Source organism: Varroa destructor, unplaced genomic scaffold (assembly GCF_002443255.2).
Source record: "Varroa destructor unplaced genomic scaffold, Vdes_3.0 BEIS01000002.1, whole genome shotgun sequence".
Classification (NCBI taxonomy): domain Eukaryota; kingdom Metazoa; phylum Arthropoda; class Arachnida; order Mesostigmata; family Varroidae; genus Varroa; species Varroa destructor.
The window spans coordinates 41,631,385-41,647,134 of NW_019211455.1; the positions used below are offsets into that span (position 1 = coordinate 41,631,385).

The 15,750-nt window shown below is 40.0% G+C and overlaps 2 protein-coding genes and 1 long non-coding RNA gene across 15 annotated transcripts in view; 1 reads left to right on the forward strand and 2 right to left on the reverse strand.

Moving 5' to 3' along the window:
* Positions 1-301: 301 nt before the first annotated feature.
* LOC111244766 (uncharacterized) lies at positions 302-3,312 on the reverse strand. Its single transcript, XM_022792161.2, has 2 exons — positions 2,931-3,312; positions 302-1,812 (listed from the first exon to the last, which is right to left on the reverse strand). The coding sequence occupies exons 1-2, from the start codon at positions 3,153-3,155 to the stop codon at positions 1,387-1,389; spliced, it is 651 nt and encodes a 216-aa protein (XP_022647896.1). The 5' UTR covers positions 3,156-3,312; the 3' UTR covers positions 302-1,386.
* Positions 3,313-10,383: 7,071 nt separating this feature from the next.
* LOC147757821 (uncharacterized) lies at positions 10,384-12,757 on the reverse strand. Its single transcript, XR_015321804.1, has 2 exons — positions 12,470-12,757; positions 10,384-11,948 (listed from the first exon to the last, which is right to left on the reverse strand). It is a non-coding gene; the product is annotated as an uncharacterized LOC147757821 (long non-coding RNA).
* Positions 12,758-13,556: 799 nt separating this feature from the next.
* PGAP3 (Per1-like protein PGAP3) overlaps positions 13,557-15,750 on the forward strand; it is a 17,349-nt gene continuing 15,155 nt past the window's right edge. Inside the window, exons 1-3 of one of the 13 annotated variants that reach the window (XM_086980907.1) lie at positions 13,583-13,719; positions 14,550-14,563; positions 15,165-15,230. In XM_086980907.1, coding sequence (XP_086837033.1) covers positions 13,654-13,719; positions 14,550-14,563; positions 15,165-15,230 — 146 coding nt within the window. In that variant the 5' untranslated portion in view covers positions 13,583-13,653. Of the gene's footprint in view, positions 13,730-13,767; positions 13,909-14,422; positions 14,564-15,089; positions 15,231-15,750 lie in introns of those variants that run through there. The other 12 variants (XM_022790214.2, XM_022790209.2, XM_022790213.2 and 9 more) reach the window with 12 other exon arrangements.

Genomic DNA, 15,750 nt, shown 5'->3' on the forward strand with positions numbered 1-15,750 from the left:
TCGTGCTTCTGCCACATACGCAAATCCCTAGAACTAAAACTTCGTGTCTGCCAAACGCTCCTTATTAGTGTACCTGTATTGCGGTGGATACCCACCCCAACCAAATAACTTGAGTGAAAATGGCAGTAATGTATCTCTTAAATAAACCAATCTAAAAACTGACGTTTTTTTCAGTATTAAAAATTATGTCTTACATTTTCGGGATACTAACGAACTATAAAGGAATTAACTTGTCATATTCGCTGAGAAAAACCATGACATTTTCTATCAACGCGAACGTTTAATTAACCGAAGTCCGAGGTTTCATTTATAGAAGTTGAAGAGTATGATAAATATACGTGGCCTTCAAGAGCTTTTCTGCCGATAACGTATATTACCAAATGATATATTTATTTAATCACAACTCTCTTGTAACATATGTTACAGGTGGTGATTTTGACTAACGTATGCGAATTGATCCATTAGAAGGTAAAGGGCTTTTACCAATATTTAAACAAACGGCAGCTACGTGTTTCAAGCCGCAGTAAAATTAGAAATATAGCACTTTTGCAACAAAAAATAAGTTTGTATTTTTTAGCACCGTTTATTATATATTTCCAACATTGCATCTTTAGTGTCGTAACTATTTATGTATACCTAAAACATTTCTAGTTTTCCCTGTTATTGGCTCAAAAACTGCGTTATACGGATCGTTAGATATTCTTTTTGGCTTCAATGATTTTGGCAACAAAAAAGATGGCAAAAAATTATTCCGGAAGTTAGGGAAAACTTTATCAAACGTGTCAAATTCAAAAATAAAATTTCGTTTTCGTCGGATAACAATCATTCATGTAATTCTTGCCATAATCAACAGTGTTCTACATATTCGTACCTATTATTTTGATATAGGATGCTTTTGCAACTTGCAACATATATATATATATATATATATATATATATATATATATATATATATGCAAATTTTATTTAAAAAAAAAGTCGTTGCTTAGATAAAATCAAGTCGGCTTAACACTCGTGTTACGGCTTTCGACCCGAATGATCTCGCGACTCAATTTACTCGACCAGAGTTATTGCACTTATTGAGAATTCGTAGATAATTAACCTAATTAGGATCGGGCAATGATGCCAATGCATTAACACTATGCGGTAATACTCTATTTAAATCGTGGTGCCACATCTTAGTATGTTAGCATCCTGAATCTGAAAAAATGTCACACGCCCGGTTTTACGTTCAATTTTAGTTAAGCATTGCTCTTGGCGGCTGGCGGCTCATTCCGTCAGAAAACGTGTGTCTACACCCAGTTTTGGGCTTAGACCGCAGTTTAACTCGTGTTTAGTTGGAGCGACCACGTCAGTGCCATACCGTTTGGTGAAGACTGGCATTTTTCATGTGACAATTTCCGATTTGGCCCAAGTAGGAAGCACTGAACCTTTTTTGCTGTCATCGGCATCATCTTCATTTCTGTTCTCATCAATCTTTTCTCCTTCTTCCTCAACCAAAGCGATTTCTTGTGCGTTTTTACGTGCGCTATTATAGAAGTCTGGTATAGTGAGGTCACCCGAATCCCTCAAATACTGGCGCTGATTAATTGCTTTGATCTGAGCTTGTTGACTCTCAAAAATTCGCTTGAGCGTTCTATAGGCGAGCGTCTCTTTAGCGTGAGCGTCGGCCAGCCATTCTCCAACCTGCTCGAAACGTTCGGCCAACCCGGGAACTACCTTGTAAAAGCGTGGCTTCAACGTGGTTGCATTTATAGACCTGAAACGTAGGAACCGATCAAGTGGCACTCGTTCACCGACAGAATTTTGTTCCTGTAAAGTATAAACAGAACGCAAGTTGAAATCAACCAACCGTATAACACGTAACAGAGCGAACGTCTCCAAACAGTTTGAAACAAAAGCCTTTTTACTTCATAGTTTTCGAGTCCTTATCTAATTGTTTTTCTGTTAGTCTTACTTTACTTTATCCTTTTATTACTCTGTCAGATACAAGATACACACTGGCGAACTATCAAGAGTCTTTTGACCCATTCTATATAATGAATGATTGATAAACGTTTTCGACGCTACAAAGAACCGAGCTTAAAGTAACGTCTAGTTGACTTGCCTTAAATCATGAGTTTATCGTTTTCATATTTTTGCGAGCGAATTCATTGATTAATGGGATCATCCTTAGTCAGCGCGTCGCGGAGGCAATATCAGGATTACCTGTCTATATATAAATCGTTCAACCTTAAGGGTTGCTACCGAAAACGCTAAATGAGACTTGTGCGTTTAGACAGTTTAGGCGAGTGAACACAGTTTCCGAGGGCACGTGTTAGCTATAATCAAAAACCAAAATCACTTTGGAATTAACGCTTTTTCATATATTTTTGAAAGAACAAACGAGCTCAATAGAGTCTCTTTAATGCATTCTATTAGTAATCGTTAAACAATCGTCATAAGTTCTGGTAGGAGATCTCCAACTATTGTCAAGGCATATCTTCTATATTGCACACCCTTTTTTTTTTTTTTGTAAAAACACAAGATTCTCACTTGAAAGCTAAACGTGTGCAACGTTGATTCCAAGAAGCTATCACAGCGTGTTAAGTTTAATAACAGATACTTCAGATTTCTAGGTCTGATTCTGCTCCGGTTGACCATTGCTTCAGATATCTGGTTTCCCCAGCATGAAACAAAATAAACCAGTTTCGAACCTAGAATACTTTTCGTATCTTTCAATTCAATAGACGAACGTATTATTACTTCATCGTCACATGAACACTTTGAACTTTCCAGTTTTAGCTTCCAATCTATGTATTTCACCCTTTCACCATTTAGATTTATTAATCCGTTAGTATATTGAAGTCTATGTCAGATTCCATTACAACAAACAATCCACATGTGCGAAAATAGAAAATATGTTACCGCTCGTCAAAATAAGTACTGACCTCGCTAAGTTTTTCCAGAGTTTGGGCCAATTTCTTCGCTCGATCTTCATTAGACGCTGTAGTATCTCGTTTAAAAAATTGTCGTTGGTCTTCTTGATTTCCATGGTTTTTTCTAGCGCCTGATGGATCAGCCTTGCCTTGCACGATAAGCAGCGTACGAGCATTTGCTTCTGACCAATGAAGAGAGCCTGCCAATAGAACAACAAAAACCGCAAAACAAAACATGGCCTCTCAAAACGACTTTGTCACATTGGCAATATTCAGAGACACTTAGCGCGTATGTCAGGACTGAAACCTGGCGACGAACGAAGTGCTCGAGGCCTTATATATATGGCCTCTACTATGAAGACGGGGAGGGTAGGATGAACTGAAAGAACTTCGAAGAGATCTGTGCGCCTTTCAGTCCGTTTAAAACTTGAAGTACTGTTCGTATACGAGCTAGCTTATGGCTGTGGAGAGGGCGGTTTGCCCATCTAGTGAATCCAAACAAGAGATCATTTCTCGGCTCCCATTTGGCGGGGGCGACCTGTCGTCGTGGGAGGTATATGAACTGGAGAGGTGGTGGCTCTGAAATTCTCCCATGATCATTACCCCGACATAGTGGCGCCTAAAGTTCCAAGATCCGAAACTTCTAATCAATAGTGTATCCCTACTTGAATAACCTGAGCGCCCAAATGCTTGCTGGCAAAATCTGCAGTTAAATGGACATTTAAAAGGATTTGTAATACAGGGCTTTAGCCTTTGGGTGACACTTTTAGAACAAATCAGCTTTCGTACTTGGAGCTATAAGAGTGCAGTTCATCAATGTCTGTATTTGCCTTTTGAGTGAAGTTACCGATTTAGGTACAAATGTGTTTACTTTGTGTTTCCTGCGGTTGCCTGCGGCTAGGTAAGAAATTTGCCCGTTCAACTGTCGTCAGCCCGTGACATTGAGTGGTGGACACCGTTAGCTTTCGTATAAACAACGATAGTGCAATTGAAAAGCACGATATAGAAAAAAATTAAATTTCACTGGAAAAATAAGAAGCTTCCAAATCGGATGAATATGAAACAGCTTTTCCAATAGAACCTCGACCACATAGCTTATGCATTTTCTTAACTATCTTAATTAACGCCAATTTTGACGTAGCCTCTGATTTCTTATATTCTGTGTAATTTTTTTAGTAGACAAATTGTCGCCAATTCCTCTTCTCGAAACTTACGCGCGGCTAGGATTTGCTGTGGTCGCACCTTCGCCTGCGAGCCTTTTGCCGATGTTGTAAGGCTTTATCTACTATTTTTAATTTTTCTCAGGAGTTAATCTACCTACCTTACAGCGTCCTTCATTTTATCAACCGTAATAAACACGCCGATTCGAAGCATTGTGTGCAACACCTTCTTCTGGCTGATAGGAGATGAATAAATATGAAAAATTTCTAGTGACGATGAAATTCAGGTTGGTGGCATAACTGCCTGATGTTAAACGACAAATTTAATTATTTTATGTACTGTGGATTGTGCGCGGTTATTGTTATCTCAGTGTCCACTCATATAAGTGATGGAATATTGCGTGTAGATCTCTTATCATTTCATAGCATTTTAATCTGTACGCGTTTGATGTTACCTAGAGACATTAAAACTGTAATATCGGCACATGAAGGCGTGCTAGAAGAACCTACCGCCAATGGACTTACAATATACGTACGATACGGCGCATACAGGAAACAGATACTCTGCTACTGCTGCTTCTGCCTTTCCAGACGCTAGGGTTATTTAAGGAAAAAGTTATACTATATATATATATATATATATTGTTTTTAGTGTTCATTATTATTATTTAAAATCATTATCATATAAAGTATATTAGAGCTCTTGAGAGTTGAGGTGGTTTGATACGTGTGTCGATGACGATATGTTTACAAGGAACTAATATTGAGTAGCAGTCAAGGATGAATACAAGCACGATTTTTATAACGACGCCTGCGATCGTTTTTAGATGACAGGTTGCGTGCGTCATCGTCAATGTCGGAGGTGCTTGATCCTAAATTTATAGTGTAGCCAAGTAGGTGAAAGCCAACTTTGATCTTAGGCTGGGGTACGCGCTCTGTCAGTCTGTGAGCGTTGATAAATCTCCATTGAATATATGATATAATTTAGATTTATGCAACGATCATTGTAACTGCAGACATCTTAATGATGTCTTAATGTGCAACGCCCGCTGGTTTCATGTGTACGATGCTATTGTTCATTTTGGCTTGATTTTTATACGCTTACTATGATAAATTTAATGTACAGTTAATGATTATGGTATAGTAAAATAGGCTTAAAATTTATGTGACATAAACATTGATAAGTAGAGCAAACTTGTTTTTGCTTCTCTGAACCTCGTTTGTAAATTACTTATCATTGAAGATGCGCCGTTCAATGCTAATTGCAGTCCGAGGACAATAGAAGAAGCGTCTCAGTCAACCTATGTATATTAATAATCGATTTAGTAACAAAAAAAACTAGAATAATGCCTTTCAAAAAATGAAATATGTATGTTAAATAAAAACCCTTAAAGCACCAAAAGACTTTTGTCCATCTAGGGCACAGAACCTAAAACTGGGACAAACTTGGTTGGCTGTTTTTGATCGTCAGAAACAAACTTACAATATTGTTGTTTTCGCAAGTTGAAAGACAATAAACTTATCTAACCCTTGCACTGGACAAAGTTTCACCAACATAAGAGACTGCCTTTTTTGCCCAAAGTGGATGCTTCATATTATAAATATTCAAAGGAGCTTTCCACGGGGCAGACTTGGAGATCCTCAATAGGTTTTAAATTTAAAAATCTTAAAAATTCTTTATATATATATATATAGGTAATCGTCCTTTACGTATGAAACCGGGGTATATGTCGCTATGAACAGCACACCAGTAATACCTAGATGCATTAAATTCTAATTGGTATCTATTCGGCACCATCCTCTTATAAGCTTTCTATTCAGGTGCTGTATGGCTTGCCCTAGCTTAATATCATTATCATACCTCTCTATCCTCATATCATGTATTGCCAACATACGACTCGCTAATTAAGGTTGAATTGGCGATATAACTTGTATTTTTACTTTCATTATTAATGTTTTTACCACTTCTTTCGTCTTGACAATTCGCTAGCCTGCAAAATGATCTCCATTAAAACCTCATCAATTTATGCTCAGCCAAAACAGATAGACACATCGTTCAAACGAATGCAAGCCACTTCCTATTGAAGCCCTTAGAGCAAAGGTCATCGTGCAGGGTTTGCTCGAAACTCTACACGGGTGGTCCTGAGCATTACTTGGTAGACAAGTAGATTTCCGGTTATAACAACAGTCTCAACAAGATTTCTGCGGAGGATGTCGGCCAAATCGAGCCCCTTAGACAGCGAAGCGACGGACCTCGGTACGCAGAGGCGCAGAGTAGGTCTATATCGGATGCCCTTTGCGCAGGCTCTTTTGTCGTCATTTGTGGTTAGTGTCTGGCTTTCTGAATCTGTCTGGGGTCTCATAACTCTCGAAAAGTGCCTCCAATATGCCAGGTTTGAGTAGGTAATCCGCCAGGCGGATGATTTCCGATTAAAGGCTACTGGCCACGCAGCCTGCCACACGGCATTACTAGGAGAAGAATTGAATTGAAAAAGATATTGAAATCGAGCAATATACAATCTTCGGCCGGTAAATAATGAGCAAAACGTCATCGCGATTAACGGTTGATACTATCCCGTTGGCAACAATCGTATGGTGTTTCTCACATGTCAGTTTTCATACGGAGGCCCGGCGGTGGCTAATGGCCAGATCAAACTATTAATAAATTTGTTTTTATCCGTATGAGAGAGCCTCACGCACTTTAAATTAAAAGTTCATCCGTATATATACGTTTTTCCGTGTGTATACAAAAGCAATGAAACGCTTTACTTTATCGGCTCTGCTTTATTTTCTTTTCGTCTAATAGGGAAAGCAGCTTGGCGCCTAAACGACAATGTGCACGGAAATCGGAGAGGTGACCCTCGACTTCGTCAGGGACACGAATAAGGCCGATCTCATATATTTACTGCATATAAGACATAATTTATTTTTATGTCTGAACTTCCGTGCACCGCGTAAGCCCCTCTGTGTTTACTAGCTGCTGCCAAGGTGATAAAGACAAGTTTCGATACCTTAACAATTGCGATAAATATTACGCAGTAGTATTTCGTATAAGCTAGCCACTTTCAGATGGATTAACCTTTGGGTAATGTCAGAACAACCTGAAATAGTCATAGGTAAATGAAAATAATATCTGTTGCTTATAGTGATCAAGCGAAATAGAATCAAGAGATAAAGAAACGTTGCTTCCGCCCAGGCAACATTATATCTATTATGCCGTTAGTGCAAAGTAAGAGTTTTGTCTACCTGAAATAAAAACGAATCAGTAATTTAATTAAATTAGCAGATTACAATATAAGACAGAGAAGACAGAGACAGTAAAAAAAATACCTTTAAAAATATTTTTTATTTATTATTTCTTTAATATCGTTATAATATTTCAGGTAAATGGCCGTTCCTTTCCCAGTGTTTCAACGGCCCAATACCTTTCCTATAATCTTTTTCGCCAAGCCATCCAGAGCTATCTATTCGACTTCACTTCCAATTATTTCATTATATATTTTTGTTTTTTCTCCACCCTATTAATTTACCCTTAGCACCAAAGAGGTCGCATGCGCGTCTATCCATCGTCAGCACATTTGCTGTGATATCGGCTCATGCGATCAAGATTCATGAGTGTGTTTTACTAAGGACACTATCCTATCACTGTCACACTTATCACTGTCACGGATTTGTCGTTGTGGTCGCGTCGGAGCGTTTCGCGAGCTACTGCTATTCCCATTAAACCATTTAACAGCTCGACAGACATCCTCATCTCAGCTTATCATTACAATCTCGTTGCCTGTCGCTATTTTTTTTTAACTTAATTTATAAGATATCGTCGATTCTGCCCCTCAGCAGCAGTATTACAATGTCCTTTAACTAACCGCCTGCAGCCACGGGACCTCATGAATGAGGGAGACAGCAGGCAGATCACCATGCACGTTTTTATGCACTTAGAAACCGTATATTCATATATAGCTATATATAACCTAGCTAAATATTTCAACTTTTACATCTAGTACTGCCTTAGATGGCATTGACCTAAAAAGTCGGTGTTTAACCCCAAATGAAGATTACAAGTGTTCCTAACACCAAACTAAGTTTATCTAGTTGAAGTTTTGACCATCTCCATGTCGATGACTGGACAAATATATTATCAGCCTCGGTAGCAATCAGCCGCAATATAAATACCTATGTATGAATAACTATACACAATACAATCTCATTGTCAGGTGGAACGTATCCTAGAAGCATGCTTTAACAAAATGATTGTCTCCGAGTGTTTCCGCAAGGCAGAAAGATTTCTTACGCACAACGGCGCCTAATGAAGACGATCTGATGACTGGGCTAAGATTGTCACCCTTATTCCAATTTCCTTCAGAGTTACGCCAGTCTAACGTGAACAATACATAAGACATGCGAGCAAGCTCTCTTGTATTTCTAAGTAGTTTTATAGTAGTAACAGTGAAGTTTGAGTCACTTGTTCAACGCCTATTAATTGCTCTTTCCAATTTACCGTTTCATCAGTTCTGACTTGACTGTGGTAAGTATCGCATTATCTGTATCTACATGCTATAATTTGTTTAGGGGGTTATTTATAGAAACAAATTGTTTGTAGATTCGTGGGATGAACCAATAGGTTATGTTAAGTACCAACATCAGCGATCGAAGTGTTAAATGAAGAGTCGGGTTAATTCAGAATAATGCCCAAAACACAGCCTTACAGCAAGTAGGCTTTGCCCGTTCTAATCGAGCATCCATTGTCTCAACACAGACTGCAACCAAATGTCCTCTGATGACAATTACAAGAATTGTAGCTGTTATATGTGTTCGAGCTAAGCAAGCTGAATACCCTCTAGGAATCTACGGACCAACAAACTCTAATATTTCAAGATTCGTCTTTTTCTTACACAATAATATCTTGTGCTGTTTTTTTTTATCATTCGTTAACAATCTAATCAGTGGTCATAAACCGTTTATTGGCGACTTTATAAGCCTCTTTTAACAACAACAAAAATAACGATTGTATGTGCCAAACAACTCCATATGAACAGCTAGTCTGCGAACTAGGGTTAATTTTCCGACAATAAAATTTGCCATCTTGGCTTGAAACCACGAAGCGGCTTCATAGACAAAGACCGACTATGTAATTATTAATCATTTTGCTACACTTGTTAAAATACGGTTTTAAACTCCGTTTAAATCACAAGACATTCGAAAAAGCACGTTTAATTTTTTACAATCATCTCCCTATAGATAGACAAAGCAAATATATATTTCTAGACTTGCGTAGCTGCACTGTTCTTCCGGCGGAGTGATACTGAATGAAGTGGAGGGCTCTCTCGACAAACTAGATCCATACAACTAAAATTTTCATCGAATAATAACAACCCAAACGTTATGGCTTTCGCACATCAGAAAGATGAAAACCATCTATTCTTAGTTTAAAGCTAGTGCCTCGTGTATGTATCTGGAATAGAATTAGTAGAATTATAACTAGGACTATTCGATCTATTAAGAGGAGCTTGGTGTTATACGTCTTGTATTAAGGTTTGCTATATTTAGACTAAATGTAGCAGTACGAGTCAATGGTATTTATAAAATATGAACGTTTTAAATATTTTATCTTAGAGACGTTAGCGAGCGCCTAGTAAAACAGACAAATTAAGGTCTGTACAGGCTTGGGTAATTCTTATTCGAGGGATCCACGATGAGTTCAAAGGTTTAAGCTAACAGATTCGTAGTATAAATCCGGGAACGGCAAAACGACAACTGCCATAATTTTGATCAGGGACAAGGTTAGCCATGTTCATTCAGGTCAATATAAACTTTGTTATGCAAAAAAACCAACATTTTTTCCAAAATTCTGTATCTTGTATTGCTTCACTTATTAATCCGTGTTCTGATACAATGTAAACTGAACTGCGGGAGTGACCGTAGTAGGATCTAGCCATAAAGAAATATTGCCTCGCACTATATTCAATGGCATTCGAGAAAAGATGCAGTAAAAGACGTACAATAATCCATATGCTCTATAGAAAAGCGTCCTCCGCCAGGTTCAACTATGTGCTACCAGCGTTATCAACGTAACAGTAGCCTAATTCAATTGATGGCCTAAGCCGGGCCCCAGTTGTTGCCAGGGCAGCACATATTCACTAATAAAATTCTAGTTGAGCCTTTAGCTCTGCAAAAACTTGTTTGTTCAGAAACTATGGAGTTAGATTTTATTATTAGAATAAAAGAAATTGAAAAAGTTAAATAATAAGTGTTTCCACCTGTGTAAATTAGCAAAGCTATCAAGTGTGTATCAACTACAAATATACTCATTGAAAATTTAGGATTGGTTTTATGTTTACGGCCGGACGCATGCATCAGGTTATTTTGTCTTGCTTTCAAGGTTTAGTCGGGGATATAGCAATGGCAACACTAGCATATAACGCAATACTATTACTTGTACGATCTTACAATCATTAATTAAAAGAAAAGCAAACGTCGGAGCGTTCCAAATAATCGTACTAGCCGCTGCCAAGAGGAGCAGTCTAATGAAGATCGTTTTGTTGCCCGATGAGGTGAGAGGTGTTTTTGCAACACGGATGTCTAGAGCTCCTTCATTGATTCAATGGGATATTGCATATATAAGGGTATAGGAGGTACTTTTAACGTGTCGCACTTATCACGCCTGTGTCGTTCGTCTATGTTTTATATCGTTCGATTTCTGCAAGTACGGGATTTAAAAAACAGACTATTTATTGCCTGCAAACCGTTTACACACCAGTTGGAGCCATGACTCTAACGTTAGGGTATCAATAATCTCACATCAGTATTAAAACTCCATAATACTATACAATATCCACGCTCTATGGTATAAGCGAAAATTCTGACATAAAGTTTTTACTGAGGGCGATGAATAACAAGAATGGGCATTTGGATGGGTCAAAAGTTGAGCTGCCGAGTAAGTTTACAAAAAAAAAAGATTACATCGAAACAAAACTGGGTCAAAATAGCTGTATTCGAGGGTAGAGTTTTTTCTGTATTATGAGGCGCTGGCAGATTGTTGTTACGTGAAATATATATGTGAAAATAGGCATTATCGGTAACCTTTGTGATCGGCTTCTTTAGGTGGTTATTAATTAACGTTGTAAACAATTCTATATTTACAATATTAGAGAAAGTCTCTCGTTTGTAATAGACCTTTTTATTGACTCTTTTTGTAGTGAAATATATCTAGAATAGACAATAGTATACTATTGTCTATTCTACATAAATTTTCCCTCGTCTTGAAAAAAATTTCCAACAACGTTATAACGATATTACGTGAAACAAAAAAACTAAATTTTTAAGTTTTTTTTTAAAGGCTATTGCTAAAAATTTAAGTTAAACTTTTTAACAATACTTTATTCTTATTTATACTTTGAAGAGATTCAGAAACAACCAACCTGAAAACCTGAAAAAACAAAGGTGCTAAAAGATAATTAAAAGGCAATGAACGATACGCAGCTTATTGGCATTTCTAAAACTACGTACTAACCAGGTCTCGATCGGTGTACGTGCACCGGGTTATATTCTCAGCCTGCATTAATTTTCCAAAATTGCTAATTCCTGCCGAACAGGTAACATAACTACAGAGCCAGAATTTGACATATTTTTTACGATTCCGACGAATCAATACGAACGAGCGTATAGATTGAGCAAATGTCTTGTCGACGTTGTAGGACATCCAGCCGTGAGCAAGAGGAAAAATGGGCATGGCAAGCAATTACAAATTGCCATCAAAACTTCTTCTTTTTGCTCACAAAACATGCGAATTTATTTCGACTCTGTGATCTTCCTGCTGATATGCGAAGATTGCTGAACATTGAAGAGCGTCGAAATTCGTAGCATTCATCGCCTGTAACAAGGTATTGCGACGCTGTTGGCAAATAAACGTTTTGGACGTAAAGGCTAAAAACATTAATTTCGCTATGCCCTTTACAGGTCAACCAGTAAGAACGTTAATTTCGCTATGCCCTTTACAGGTCAATCAGAATTTTTAAGTAATATTAGTAGATTCTTTTTTAGCCGTATATTAGTAGATTCTTTTTAGCCGTAGAGCAATCACCCGTATATTAGTAAATTCTTTTTAGCCGTAGAGCAATCACCTCTATGTTATCTGCATTATTAGGTTTACGTTATACGAGTATGATCTATTGCTGTGCCCATTTTACACAGTTTAGCCTGTCGCGTACACATTTACTAATCATAAATAGAAACGAATCTGCCTTTTTCCTACAATAATCTTCGCAGATATAAAATGAAGACCTAGAACTATCAAGTAACAGAACTATCAAGTAACAGAACTATCAAGTAACAGAACTATCAAGTAACAGAACTATCAAGTAACTTCTTTTCACCCTGTATATCTATATATACTTGATATCGTTGATTCAGATATGCTTCACCGGCTATCCGCCTGCGTTTGTCTTCGGCCATGCCTCTCTGCTGGCTTCACTATGCGACGTACGACAATGGCATCCGGTCCTATCCAGTTCCCATTCTACAGGTCTACGTCTGAACGCAACTCTCCTTGTCCTCTCGTCTGAGCAACTGCGCGACTACTACGATGTTTTTTCAGTTTAGCCTGTCTGGCTGGTGACAGGCCCAGATATGCCGCCGTGTCCCTGATAGAACGACTCGCCTGCCGCCCGATTGAGGGAGACCCAGGCCTCCCTTTCTCAAACGAGTATGCCATCAATTCCACTATAAGCAACATTTCGGCCCACTGGTTGAGTTCAGTGAATGCTCTTTCCATCGGCTGCCGTCGCTGGCGCTGCTACTGCTGCCGCCGCCGCTCCGAAACCCGCCGTGGTGATGCTGCTGGTTGTGATGGCCACGGTGCAGCAGCAGGCTCGTCGAGAGGACAGCCACTGTGCCGGATAAGGGCTGAGGCCCCTCACGAAGCCGCTTGCCGCTGCTACGAGCCTATCTTTCCTTGAGAGCTAGCGCAGTCGAAGCATCAGCTGGCTAACACCAACAATAACAGCTGAGACAATCGCAAATACAGGGGATATGTCATAACAAGGGCGTAAGTGGTAGTCGCAACGCAACGAAATGTTGCATTATTGCATAGCCACGACGACGCTGGAGATAGCAGCCTGAGTAGACAGCAGAGGGCATCTGGGCCTAAATACTTGCAGTTGTGACCGTCGACAACTGTGCCCTTCCCTTGGTCGGCTTGCCCTTCCATCATCTACACATCGCTGCATTGCACAGGGAGGATTCACTCCGCAAAAGAGTCAAGAGTCACGCAATGCCTTGGCGCGCTGTAGTTCCTCTGTGGTTATGCTGATGTTTATAGCAGTAATTCTTTCTGCATCTGTGGAAACGCTGCTAGCGTTGGCGCACTTCGCATAGGAGACCCACGAGCTGGATGGTTGGTCGCTGCCTTTCTCTCGAACATCGTCTTATAGAAAGCCACCATTGCGGGAAAGAGAGCAAATGCGAGCAGAGTTTCTGCGCCTGCCGTCGCTATCATCGCCTGGCTACCGAGCCCAAGAGTCGGCCGTTGGACATAGAAGCGTTTAGCTACGTTTTGCCGTGGCGGGGATTGGAGACGGATGGATGACGCTAGTTTGACGCTGCGTTGCGTTACACTGAGGTGCGCCGATCCTTCGACTGAGAAGGTGAAGATTGGTTAGTGGATGGCGGGACTCTGCCGGTGCTGTTCGCCGTTGTGCTATTGTGATCAGAGTGTATATGCACGTGTATGTGTCTATGTACGTGTACGCGGCCGTATTCTGAAGTCGCTCCTGTTCTAGCTTATAAAGCCGAAATGTTATGCGCTGCGAGCTTGAGCCGAGACAACTACTAAGGTCAGTCAGCCTATCGTTGTTTTAGGTAGCTCGCAGAATAAGAAGTCTCCGGACAAGCGGTAGCGAATTATTCGAATAGCGGTCAACCATGTCAATAGGAATCGCTGCCGGCTACAGGATACCGTGTGCAGATACACATAATTGGAGCGGGTTTGTGCCGAGTTATTTGGGCAGCGTTGTGCGTCTATCAGTGAACAAGAGTTTATTCTCATGTGTATGCTGACATTATTGCATTGTTAGCAGTTACACAAACAGGGGCTATTATTATTATAGGTTGAAATAGAACGTCAACACTGGCTACTTGCTCGTACTGGGTGTATGGTTCGCTATGTCCCTTTGAAGGATGTCTCTGAGAAACAAAAACTTTATTCTAATTAATTTCTCGTTTGCTTGCGCGTGCTTTACCAACGTGCTTCAGAATATTCGAGACTAGCATCTGAGCGGAATGAAGAGAGAGGACCAAAGCTTGATCCTGTATGCGATTAGTTCCATGAAAAGGGTATGATACGATTAAGTGAATGCTGATTTTCGTAAATGGTGTCTTTTTTTTTCGTGAACGGTACGATTTTGAACGCCCGACTGGGACGGGGGCCGGAACCGCCATGCAAATCGCACCGTCTCGAACGTCGGCGCGACCAAAGTTGTGTCGCGACAGGTTGGTTTGCGTTTTGTCGAATTGTTGCTTGTGTAAGAGCAGAATATGGGGATTGCTGGTTACTTCTTCCTTCTCGCGCATTTCATTACCTTTTCGGTCTAATTCCTTTACCTTTAACGGGAACAGAAAAGACGAAGATACGAAAGTGGTCTGACGAAGTCAACCAAGTAACAACAACAGTAAATTATAAAACGAAACGTGTATCGAGAAAAGCAATTGTCAAGCAAAAGTATATTCTATTTTACCTTTATTTAGCGGTTCTGCATAGCGCTACTGTTGCCATATGCAATATAAGGCCCACTACTGGACTAAGCGAATATGTCGTGGTGCTGATATAGTAGCTGATCGGAAAGCATTTTCTAACCGGTCATATGAAACGAAGAGGACACCAGAAAAGGCTTGGCCAAGGACGAATGAGCTCGCATTGGAGGGGACGACGGGTAATCCGTACCGAGCGCTGAAATACCCAGAAATGGCTGGAAACTAGCATAAAAAATAGGATGGTCAAACACGATGGCACTCTACTGCGATATAATAACTGCACGAGAACATGGCGGCACACGCACGTTTCGCAACACTGTGTTAACCGATTCGATTCCAGGTGCCGCTTCGCAAATATGAAACCAACCGAACCCCAGAGAGATAGGGCTTTGTCAGTTCTTGTCAGGTAAGTGAACACAGGGATTCTGACTCGTGTCCTACACATTGCCAGGGTTTACTAGGGTGCAGGGGCAACTTGTCGTATATATAGTGTGCTCTGGCGGGTGGTTATGGGAAACACTCTGGTTAGCTCTAATACTGCCACGGTCGTTGCGGCTACATGGTGACGTGCGCAGCAGATGAGTCTGCTCTGTGTTAACCCAAAAGCAAAGATATTTCCGCCCCTGATGCAAATGAAAGATCGTTTCTAAATAGCCGATAAAAATAAGCTCTAGCGTTTTAAGTTCAAAGCCTAATTGGTCAATTGGTAGAAGCGGAACTTAAGTGCACAACAGTGTCTACCACAGAAACATCACAGAGACTGACACGCCACGTAAACTACCAACACATTCCATTTATACCGGTAACGCTAAAATCCCTAACTTACACTTTAGTTACAGTTAGATGTAACAGGGTTACTAGTAGTGGCACGCCGTATTGATTGCTATGCACAGGCTTCAGCTAGTAGTCGTCCGTTCGGTATTTAC